General features: G+C 35.1%; 1 protein-coding gene across 8 annotated transcripts in view; it reads left to right on the forward strand.

The window, feature by feature from the left end:
- The window catches only part of LOC145303489 (uncharacterized), a 731,279-nt gene that overhangs the window by 589,162 nt on the left and 128,628 nt on the right, over positions 1–13,489 (forward strand). For all 8 annotated transcript variants that reach the window (XM_080144908.1, XM_080144909.1, XM_080144911.1 and 5 more), the window contains 2 exons: positions 758–1,321; positions 13,255–13,281. In XM_080144908.1, the coding sequence (XP_080001034.1) occupies positions 758–1,321; positions 13,255–13,281 (591 nt within the window). The remainder of the gene's footprint in view (positions 1–757; positions 1,322–13,254; positions 13,282–13,489) is intronic.

Genomic DNA, 13,489 nt, shown 5'->3' on the forward strand with positions numbered 1-13,489 from the left:
ATGTATGCCCCCACAACGTTCATAAACTTATTTTGTTTTCTTATACTCATGTTTCATGGGTGATATTTTTGACAAAGAGGGGGAAAATTGCTGTTTTCTAGATCGGAATAGTCTGAGAGAAAATGCAGTGGTGGAACCTGTGATAAAATCAATAATCATGACAGTAGCTTTATAATATTTTACTACGTCTTTTACGTTTATATCTCGGAAAGGGATATATTTGTTTGAACTACCTGCTTGGTCTTGGCTATGCTAACAAAGTAATGCAATCTAGTAAGTCGCGTTAATGAACGGTTGCTCATAATCATCGTTGGTAATATACTTAAGCTTTGGGTTTTCGGCATATCTTTTGACATTTCCCTCTGTGTATGAGCTGTAAAACATTGAATATCGAATGTAGCAGCAAGTTGTAGGAACGTATACCAGAAACAACAGTGGGAAATAAGTCTGCTATACCCGTCCGTAATCATGGCTTAAACCAGCCAATCATATTTTTATGGAGGGGAATCCGGATATATTCATATTCATTATACCACCATCTAACATTCATCGTTGATTTTTAGCTAGTTTTTGATCTTGAAGTCGTATTATTTTTAGATCCTTACATCAAATGGCTTCTAGCCTTTTCTGAAGCGATTTTCATAAAAATGTAAACCACATTTATTTTTAATCTTGTCATATGTATGTACGTATTTCTGGATTTTTCTATATCAAATTGAAGATAATGGTATGTTTTTTTTTTAAATTTTTATTTTAGGTTACAATACTGCACGTCTAAACATGATGTTCGTAATTGATACATCCAGCTATCTTGGTAAAGATGACTTCAGAAAAGTGAAAGATTTTATCAAATCCATTGTCAAATTTTTCCATGTGGCACCAACCCACGTACGAGTTGGCGCTGTCACTTACAGCACTCTGGTGAAAGATAACTTCAACTTGAACACTTACAGAAACCTTAGACAAGTTTTGAAAGCCATCGACGACATCCCTTATGTGAAAGGACAAGAAAATACAGGCAACGCACTGACCTTTGTTCGAAAGTTTTCTTTCACTGAGCAGTTCGGAGCAAGAAAAGGCGTGACAAATATTGTCATAGCCATCACAAATGGTAAACCTAACAAGATCTTGTACACAGCAAAAGAGGCGGGATTGTTGAAGCGGGACGACGTGAAGGTATTCGTTGTTGCCATTGGAAAGGTCGATATGAAGGTCGAGAAAGAAATGGCCAGTGAACCGTCTGACTGGTTTTTGGTCAAAGTTCCAAATTATGAAGAATTGGAAAAGTATGCCTGGGCATTACCTTTCAGAATATACTGGGGTAAGTAAGAAGAGTTTAAACGGCTTACATTATCTTCCACTTTATAACGAACAATACTTTTTTGTTTGTTTGTATATATGTTATACGAGGAGCATCCCAAAAGTTATATCTTCTATTTTTTATTCTGCCCGAGGGTGGATTTCAAATTGCATTGTTATGATGACGGAACTTATGCATTCATGACCTGAATTCATCTCTCTGCTATAGATACTGACACGTGTGAAACTTTAAGAAAACAAACACTGTCATGGACGTGCGTCAGAAGGAAAAATGCACCATTGAATTCCTGGAAAAAGTGCATTGAAAATGGTGGAGACTATTTGGACAAATAACTTCCGGAGTTTAAAAGGTTGCTTGTTCTAATAGTTCCACTCGCGTTTTTGTAGCGCTTCAACTTTTTGAGGTGAAAAAAGGGTTTGTATTACTGTACACATGGATTCGAAAAAGTGTCAAAACAAACAAATATATAACAAATAAATGTTATCAAAGGCAAGATAAGTTACTTTTTCTCCCTAACTGGATTCAGCTCGAAAAACATACAGCGTTTACCGATGTATTGGAAAATTTAAAATGGCGCCCGACTCTCTTTCTATGACGCGGTAAGGTTTGGAAAAGGACTTTAAAAAAAAAAACTAGACAAAATACTGTTAGAAACTCGCTCAATATATGTTACCGTGACATATGCTGACATATAACCTACTAAACCATATCTAACCATACATTGCTAAACTTACAAAACTATATCTAACCATACATCAACTCGACTCTCTCGATCCAATACTGTAGCAAATTTAACTGCTTCCACTGCATGAATTTTTACGTATGCCCTCTCTCAGTATAAATGAAAATGGACAGCATAATAATGCCCCTTTTAAACCACACTTGAGGAGTGAAAATCTTCTGTAGAAGCTAACCTAAATGCCCGATTTTCCAGGAGATATTAACCTAAATAACCAATAAATATTAACTACCCATGCGGGGTCGCACAAATACCTGGATTAGGACCCAGGCGCGGGGCGAACCCCCTCGGAGCTGATGGACCCGTAGGTCTTCCCAGGCCATCCGTCTAGGAGAAGGAAAACTCTGAAACTAAACCTAGGGGAGGGAGGTCTCTTCAGTCCTGGACGACAACCTTCCTAGAGCTGGTGACTCAAACAAATCACCGGTTGGCAAACCTAAACTGCTTAAGGAGGAGATAGACTCTGTCTATCGCTCGGCTTTCATACTCCTTCTTTGCCTATTGGCCAGGCGTAGAGGTACTATCACAGGGACTCGCTTGAATCACCCAGTGGTTGACCTTGTTTCCTGACTAGGGTAATGAACGCCGCTTTTCCCCACTCCTGCCACATCCCATCCCCCTAAACTGGACACAGTGGGGTGCTTCAGTGCCATATATGTCAGTGCAGTTGGACTGGGCTGGCTTTGCCTAATGGATTGAGGGTACCGGATTGACAGTTCCTGGCTGCTGTTTCCGACTGATAGTACAGGAGCCCTAACTCTTCGGTAGCGCTTAGAGCGGCTGCTCCATCAACAGTTGTAAAATATCGGGATGTTTGTAGTGCCATGTCGCGCATGGAAAGGGACCCTGCACTCATCCCCGGTGGGCTTTCCTGAGGCCACAATCCTGTGGGTGAGGACAGCTGATGGTCTACTTGTATTGCATGTCTGGTATTCTGCACAACTACTTGTCCAGCATCCCCTCACTCATCCACCCTAACTGAAACTTTTAAATAAAATAAAATGAAATGACAGCTCAAGCAAAAGTTACGTTTAAACCAGGACCAAACTCAAAGAAAACCAACCTGCCTCCTCCCTTGAGGCTTGCATTTACTAATATCCGCGGGCTTAGAACTAACTTAGATGATGTTGAGTCATTTCTCCTTGTAAACACCCCGGATATCTTAGCATTAAGTGAAACTAACCTTCACTCCTCCATACCCTCTAACCACTTTAACATGCCTGGTTATCTCCCACTCTACCGTAAGGACTCGGACAGACATATGCATGGACTTGGAGTCTATATTCGAAACACCCTCCCCCTAACTAGAGAAATAAAACTAGAATCAGAGGGCCAGGCCTTTATGTGCTTCAGACTAAATATGCAACACAATATTAGCTACTTATATTTTCTCTACCGCTCTCCCTCAAACCAAGACTGTACCCTAATAAACAAAGTCTCAGACAGCATAGATATAGCACTCTCCCTCGATACTAGCGCACAAATACATGTATTTGGTGACTTCAATGTCCACCACAGTAACTGGCTAGGATTCTCAAATCACACAGACGTAGCTGGTAGCGCCACATATAGCTTCTCTATATCTCATTCCCTATCTCAGATGGTTACATTTCCGACACGTTTCCCAGACCAGCACGATCAACATGCCTCACTTCTAGATCTCTTTCTGACAACAGTTCCCAATGACTGTACAACAAATGCCCATAGCCCACTCGGGAATGCTGATCACGCTGTGATAATGGTAGAAATCAGCCTAAATTCTCGCCCTAAAACTGAAGACCCACTACTCAAAACAACGAGGTATTACAAAAAGGCTGATTGGGAAGCCATCAGGGAGCTCATCAGAGATGCCCCATGGCAAAATATCTTTACTCTTCCAGCGGAACAGTGTGCAAATGAGACAACTGAATGGTTCAAAACTGCTATTGAAGCACATGTTCCCGCACGGAAATACTATAGCAAGCCCCACTCCCCCCAATGGTTTACTTCTGCTTGTGCAGCTGCCATTTGTCAAAGGCAGTATGCGTTCCGCAGATTCAACCGACATAAGTCCAGCTCAAATAAACAGAAGTTTATAGAAGCTAGAAATAATTGTAAGAGAGTGATAGACACAGCTAAGTCAGATTACTCTGAAACCACCAGAAAGCGCATCGAAGCACAGAAATTAGGAACCCGGGATTTTTGGAAAATCTACAACAGCGTAGTTAATAATGGACAGTCAATTATTCCCCCACTAACAAACAATCATGAGGTTGCTTGCACGGCAACTGACAAGGCTAATCTGCTTGCCAGTCGGTTTGCCTCAAACTCCACACTGAACTCGGTACACCACTCACTCCCTGATTTTCCTCTGCGAACAGACGCCACACTTGACGACTTGAAAATCACCCCTTCTCAGGTACATGCTATTATAAAAAACCTAGACACCTCTAAAGCATGTGGACCAGATCTCATCCCGGCTGTGCTATTAAAAAAATGCTCTGCCGAGGTTGCTCCAGTTCTGTCCAAACTTTACAATAAATGCCTTAACGAATCTTGTTTTCCCGACTGCTGGAAAACCGCCTCTGTGGTACCAGTCTTCAAGAATTCTGGTGAAAGAACTGACCCACTAAATTATCGCCCCATTAGCCTCCTCCCGCTTTTCGCCAAAATATTTGAGTCCTTAGTTAATAAAGCCCTAGTCCAGCACCTAACAGCTGCTAAACTCTTGACTGACAAACAATATGGATTCAGGCAAGCCCGTTCAACAGCAGATATCTTAACTGTAGTTTCTGAACGTATATACCGTTCATTGGATAAAACAGGGGAGGGTAGAGCGGTGGCCCTTGATATATCTAAGGCTTTTGACAGGGTATGGCACGATGGTCTTCTAAGGAAAATTAGATCATATGGAATCACTGGAAGAATTCATAACGTAATTAAATCCTTCTTAAGTAATAGAAAAATCAAAGTTGTCCTCGACGGACGTACATCCAAACAATATGACATAAATGCGGGAGTGCCTCAGGGGTCTATCCTTGGACCTCTATTGTTCCTGATATTCATAAACGACCTCCCTGATAATATTGTTTCGGAGATGGGTATATTTGCCGATGACACCACTCTCTATAACAGATATGAGGGGAAAACAAATGAACACATATCCAAGAAAATGGCAGAAACACTAGAGGATGACCTCCAATCCGTAGTGGAATGGGGACAAAAATGGTTGGTCTCATTCAATGCTGCTAAGACTAAGCTTGTTTCCTTCAATAACTACAAGAAACCTTCTCTACCACCAATAGCAATGGCCAAGAACACATTGCCTGAAAGTACTTCTTTTAAACTCCTCGGCCTAACGTTTACAGGGAATATGAACTGGAATAGATACATTGAGAGCATTGCCAAGGCTGCTGCAAGGAAGGTTGGCTCCCTCTACCGTGCTAGAAAACTACTTACGCCTGCCAGTATCCTATACCTCTATAAGGCAACCATTCGCCCATGTATGGAGTACTGTTGTCACATCTGGGCTGGTGCATCTGCTGCTTGTCTCTCGCTCCTGGACAGGGTTCAAAAAAGAGTCGCAAACCTGATAGGTCCTGAACTGTCATCTGGGCTTCAACCTCTGTCCCATCGACGAGATGTTGCATCCCTCTGCCTGTTCTACAAATACTTTAATGGTGAATGTTCTGACGAACTGCAAACACTTGTACCTCCCCGACGTAACTACCCCCGACAAACCCGACAAGCTACTAAGTCTCATCCCTTTACAGTGGAGATCCCTAGGTGCAAGAAAGCCTTTTACTCCAATAGTTTCTTCCCCAGAACTGCGGGTCTTTGGAACTCCCTTCCGGGATTCTGCTTTCCCAACTGCAATGATATGCAGAAGTTCAAGTGTAATGTTAACAAACATCTTTCTACTCTTCTCCCTTCATAATGACCTCGCTAATTAATTCCCTAATAGTAGCCCCCTGCTTCAAAGTGGCACTGTGCCTTGTTTGGGGTGAAAATTGAATTAAAAAAAAAAAAAAAAAAAAAAATTAAATATATTCGGTAGGTTTTTAACAGGATTTTTTATATTTAAAATTTTTTTTAACTCCTTTTCCTAAACTTACGATGCCAAAGAGAGTCGGGCACCATTAAAAATTTTCCAATACATCAGTAACCACTGTATGTTTTTCGAGCTGAATAAAAATGCTACATTAAATACAAACACTAAAAACATATCCAGTTAGGTAGAAAAGTAACCTATATTGTCTTTGATAACATTTATTTGTTATATATTTGTTTTTTGATAACTTCTTCGAATCTATGTGTACAGTAAAAAAAAACCCAAAAAAAAGAAGAGAATTTACTTTTAGAACGATTCTCATATAATTCGGGTTCATTAGTTGTATGCACCGCGTTTGATTACCTTTCAGTTTGTTTATGTCAGCAATTTTATTGGCATTTGCTTCGAAGATAGCTTAGTTGTAATCAGCAAGTAATCCATCCCGTAGTAACGTGTTCATCAAGCGGAAAACTCTCGTTGGAAACCCTGTTTGTAGAATTTTCTCTTGAAAGGAAAGTGATTTTCCGTGGTGGAAGTAGACGAGTTCTTACTTTGAATGTCTTACAAGGAAAAACCAAAAACTAGAGCACATTTGAGCACCTTCCAGACAGAACAAAGCATCGTTTCCACTCTGAGAAAGGGGCTATACGAAAGAGAAGAGGTGTCACTACATTTTGCGACTGGCAAACTATTGGATTTAGTCAAAGTACTAATCTTTCGTCTTTTAAAATAAACACTTTTCTGTTCACATCGATCGCTAGTATGGAGATATGCTGTTGAATCTTCATAACAAAAAAAGTAATTTTATTTCAAAAAATTACGGTTAAATAAAATTGTCCATAATATTTAAAAATGTTACATAAATATAATGATCTGTGGAGTTGGATTATGCAAATTAAAAAGATGGTAAGTTTAACGAGTTATTTTGATGATGATGATGATGATGATGATGATGATCATCATCATCATCATCGTCATCATCGTCACCATCGTCATCGTCGTCATCATCATCATCATCATCATCATGATCATCATCGGCTCTGCCGTTTAGCAGCGTTGGCGACCATGGCTGTCCAATGCAGGCGGCTACCCATAGCGCAAAACAGCTCAACTTTTGACGACAATCCCGTCCAATTAATCAAGTAGTCTATCAAAATGTATCTTGGTCAACCTTGCGTTTCCGATCCTAGCATTCTATCAGTCAATACCAGATGTGCATCTTTGACGGTAGATATGTCCTAAGAAAATCACCTGTCTTTTCATGATAGTTTCCATCAGCATTCCTTTGCTGCATCCAAATTTAGTCCATATTTCCTCCTTAGAAATGTGATCTTTCCAAGCGAACCTTAGCGTTTGTCTCACGGACCAAACTTCTGCGCTATTAACGCGTTTCTGCATTTTGAGGCAGGTAGTCCCACTTTCGCGACTATATAACAAGACAGACCTAACATACGTTGTCTAATCTTGAGCGTGATGGTATTGGATCATAATATTGAGTTAAGTTTGATAAATGCTTGTTTATTCTGAGCTATTCGCGATCTTATATCACACAGTGATCATCCCGTACATATAATTCATGATCCAAGGTAACTGAATTTATCCACCTGAGTAACTGACGCGGTTTAGTATGAGGATGCAACAATTCATGATCTTGTAATTTCATTATCTAAACAGATTTATTCAACTTATTTATACCATTAAGAGAGCTTCTGCCCCACATTATTTCAATTTCGAATTCATAATTTGGTTTAGTTTTCTTAATGTTAGACGATAGCATTTTTTAGAGTTACTTTATAATTAATAAATGCCAGTTATAAATTATTGGAATAAAAATTTATTAAGTGACACAAGACAATAGTTTAGTATTTTTATAGAATCATCCCTTTCTTCAAATCAAGCTTGACAAAATCGTTCCCAGAAAAAAGACATACCCCCTCCGATTTAAAATGGGAATACTTCTATAGAATTCTGACACTTCTCATGGTATTATGCAAGTCTTTCATCTGTCAGGAATGGCGTGTCAGTCTCCATTCTTATTTGGTCGGCACATCTTTCTAGTTATCCTCTTGATCTTTCTGAAATGAAATCTTCTTGATATGGTTTATTGACATAGCTGGAGCCTAGGAGCTTGGAAACATGTCCAAACCACATTAATATGTATTTCTTTTTTTTTGTTTCAAATAACGTTGATGGATATTTTAATATTAAGCCTCTCTCTGATATTTGTGTTTCTTAGCCTATCACGCAAAGTTACTTCACTGAGTGTTCTAAAACATTTCCGCTTGAAGATATCGAACTTTCCATCACACTCTGCCAGTATAATTCATCTTTCACTTGCATATTCAGCAAATACATTTATCAATGAATTCGAAAATCTGAACCTCAAAGGCGTTGATATGCCATTTTTTCAACTATTTTGTTGTTTTAACTTTGCAGGCCAGTTATAATCACTAGAAACACAATGATATAATTAAGAAAACACATATATTAGCAAAAGTCTGTTACAAAAGTACACGTCATAATCTTGGTTCCATAACTGCCATGAATCTCTATTTCGAGATTTAGATGAAATTATATAATCTCTGGACAGATCCGTGATTCCTGAAATGTGTGGATCAGCTAACCCGATAATAGTTGTCTAATGAGATATTATTTCTAGAAGAGGAAAAGATTTTTCATTTGCCTTTGGTTCATATTCATTCCTTTATTTCGCACAAGAGGTTTCACGCTCAGAAAGAAGAGTTTCCAACTCATAAAAGACAGCGGCAACCATTGTGATGTTATCGGTGTAAGGTGTATTAATAGAGAGCTCATTGTACCAGTATTGATTGCAGTCTATCTAAGTAGTTGATAAAATATTAACTTTCAAAGTGTTAATAAATTACGATTGCTTAATTCAACAAAGTGACATAGAATATTCTTTTAAGTTATGGAATCCATCTAAACAAAATGTGCTAGATAAGTAATATTTGGATTAAAAAATAAAACACCACAAACCCGCTTAAAAATACATGAAAACGAATAATAATGATAACAACAACAACAACAACAATAATAATAATAATAATAATAATAATAATAATAATAATAATAATAATAATAATAATAACAACAACAACACAAAAAACTATTTAGGCATGTGTAACAAACATTAGAATCTGATATAAGTGCATTTAGTTGAAAACAAAATTAGTCCAACAAAATTGATGACGGAAATACCAAGAATCTATCAAAGTTAATTTCGAATTCACAATTTGGTATACTTTTGTTAATATTAAATTTTAAACATTTCTTTTATTGTTACGTCATAATTAATAAATACCAGTTATAAATTATTGAACTAAAAATGACGAAAAACAATAGTTTAGTGTTTTATAGAATCATTCCCGTCTCCAAACCGAACTTAGGGCTAAAGTTTTCCATAACAAAACCGCCCTCCACCCACCAAAAAATTACCATGTCTTACCCACCTGATTTGAAAAGGGAGTAATTCTGTAAAATTATTGACATTTATTTTAGTTATTAAATATTTGGTCGTATGTGTGTGTTTTTTCCAGTGCACATTTAAAAATTTTTTTAATGAAGATTTTAGAATCTTTATAGTTTCTTAATGTTCTTTTTCATTTTTGTATTTCCCCATTTCCCATTTTTTTTCTGATGTCAAGACGTGACAAAACATATATAATGATCAACATATCGATCATTTTAGCAACACTTCGCAACAAAACCGTTCAAGCAATGATTGTAAACCACACTAGCAGCAGAATGAGCCCGAAAATAAGTAGAAAGTATTCCCGCCAGTTTCTCCAGCAGCACAGTGTAATATAAGCATTTTTATAACATTTAAACTAAGAATCATGAAAGTCTATCTCGCTTACAACCTAAGTTCAAATGCTGTAAATATGCCAAAGGTCATAATGGTCAAATGTTCAAGTGCAGGCCATTGTCACATAAATAAGATATTTAAACTAATTGTTAGACTGATTATAATCAGTCCAACGTTGTAGCCTCTAGGCTTTACACAAAATAAACATGGTGACAGAATCGATCTTGTATAATCTCTTTAACCAGATTAATAACGTCTATCTTTAATTTCTATAGCCGCCAATCCGTATATCGATAAAACATTGGGACTTGTTTACGGTCGTATTAGCTAACAAACGTGCTAACATCTTTTCGAATAATGCACGAACATTCCATTTTCTTGTTCTAAGTTATTTGGAGTTTATTTCATTGTAAAGTTGTAAAGACAAATTAGCTACTCCAATGTGCTGCCGAAATACTTCTCATGTTTAAAAGATTGACAAATATAAAAGGAAACACGATGCATGAAATATTAATTTTACTGTTTTTTTTTTTCACTAAAAGATTACAGTTTTCTGTTTATTTGTTGTTAAAGTGGCAACCTTTCAACACTGGCCGCTATCGATTGCTATAAATGATATTTCAAGGTTTCCATTACTCGAAAGGTCACTTCCGAAACATTTTAAAGAACAGCTTTTTGCTAGGAGCAAATTATAATCTATATTTTGATCCTTTTCTATATTCGATCAGTAAAAGAGAATTCCTTCTAAACTGAGGTAAATAATTTTGCATCAATCCAAAGTGCCCCCTTTTTTCGTAAGCTGCGTTTTCCCCAAATTAAAAAAGACCAACCTTGTGCTATCTTTCCAGCCACGTTCGTTCAATTTCTGCGCCATTATTAATGAGTGCAGATTGAAAATCCAGATCGTTATCTAGAATTCTTTTGACTGTTCGATACGACAAACTCAAGGCTTTAGACGTAATAAACACGTTCCATTACTGCAACAGAATGAAACGCACGCTGCCGATCACGAAGGCCTCGTAGGTTCAGCAAGTATACGTGCCAATAGAAACAGTTAATCAATTAATAAAACAAATACAGACATCACTTTCAGGTTCACCCTCTATAAAGATTTGTTTTCAAAAATAAAATCACATACAAAATTATATTAGCATAACAAAACTTATGATCTAAATAACAAAATAAATATTCTCCGTAATTATTTTCATTTACAAGATTTAAAAAGACGATACAAAACAATGACCGGAAGTGATGGTTAACAGTCTCGCAGATACCTTAAACCCAATAATTATACCTAAATAATCAAATATTAACAAAATAACCACAGATTTGTTTAAAACAATCTCGGTACTAGTGCACTTATTGATCCGTGCTGAAATCATAACGTTATTATTTAAAAAGCCATTCTTAACATGGGGAGGGGAGGGTGTTTTGTAACTATTCTATACTATAACCTTACAACTGAATAAAAACAGATCATAAAACTTTAATCAAACTTGGAGATACGATTTAAAAAAAAAAATGGCGGGGATCAGTAAGTGCACTAGCACCACAATCTGTAAACACATTTAAACAAAATTTCGTCGACACCACAAATAAAAACAAAACAAAAAGATGGCCCACTAATACCCCTCATATAGACGACTTCATTTTCGTATTTTCGCTACATTACTTATTTATCAATAATCATTTCCGGATAAGAACGTAGGGCTTTTGTAATATAGCATTCTTAAAATGAAAAAACAACATACAAAATAACAACAGCATCGTTTTATGTTATAACCACCATCCACGTATCATCTGCCATATTTATTCTACACATTTAAGTACAAAACTGAACTGAAATGTTTCGAAAAATCTATTAAAATCTATACACGCTGCTTTGTTTCTAGTTGAAATATGCATTTGCAATAACGTTGACATTTTTCGGATTAAAAACTTTTTTTTATTAAAAATTCAACGATGTACACGTTTAAATAAAACACAGTATTATTTAGATCATCATTTTAGAACATTTCTTAGAAATTTAAACATCAACATCCAGTTTTAGGAATACAACCAATTTCCCATATGGAAAGAGAATTAGTGTAGTGGTTTTGAAGCTCACATGTATACGTTTATATATATGTACATGTATATGTGTCTATGTATATATATGTATATGCATATATATACATGTATATATATGTACATATATCTATGTATATGTATATATATGCATTTATATATGTATATATGTATATATATATGTGTATATGTATATATATGTATATATATATGTATATGTATATGTATATTCATAAATGTATATATATATATTTGTATATAAATATATATATATATGTATAGAAGTATATAAATACAAATATACGTATAGATGTATATAAATATATATATATGTATAGATGTATATAAATATATATATGTATAGATGCATACAAATATATATATGGGTAGATGTATATAAATATATATATATATGTATAGATGTATATGAATATATATATGTATAGATGTATATGAATATATATATATGTATAGATATATATAAAAATATATATGTATAGATGTATACGAATATATATATGTATAGATGTATATTAATATATATATGTATATATATATGAATATATATATATGTATATGAATATATATATATATATGTATAGATGTATATAAATATATATATATTAATAGATGTATATAAATATATATATGTATGTATAGATGTGTATAAACATATTTATGTGTATGTATAGATGTATATTAATATATATATATACATATATATGGACATATATAGATGTATATAATATATATATATATATATGTATAGATGTATGTACATATATATATATGTATAGTTGTATATAAATATATATATGTATGTATAGATGTATATAAATATATATATAGACGTATATAAATATTTATATAGATATATGTAGATGTATATAAATATGTATATATATATATAAATAGATAGATATAGATGTATATGATATATATATATATATATATATATTTATATATATTGGTATATATAGGTAAGACATATTCTATTTAAGATGACGTCACAAAATGATGACATCATCCATTACATAAGTGAGAGAGAAGTAAGAAAGTATGAGAAATATACTTGTAGTAATGGCTACAGAAATTGATAATATCATCCATTAAATAAGAAAGTGAGAGATACAAAAGAAGGAAAAAGTTAATGTTTGTAACATGACGTCATAAAATATGATATGCTCTATGAAATATGTGCGATAGGACGTAAGATATTTGTAAGGTATTCTTTTCTTACTAAATGTCTATTTTATATTTGTGTGTTTCAGGCATGGACCGAGACTGGGTAATAAAAGGTTTGTAACTTATTCATATTACTGTGTGTGAGGTGATATATATATATATATGTACACACACACACACACACACACACACACACACACACACACACACACACACACACACACATATATATATATATACATACATATATATATATGTGTATATATTTCTGTGGAATTATACTTTATTTCCTTATATATATATACTGATCCTATATTTAAG

This window comes from Euprymna scolopes, chromosome 19 (assembly GCF_053919585.1).
Source record: "Euprymna scolopes isolate OS-2025 chromosome 19, ASM5391958v1, whole genome shotgun sequence".
NCBI lineage: Eukaryota > Metazoa > Mollusca > Cephalopoda > Sepiida > Sepiolidae > Euprymna > Euprymna scolopes.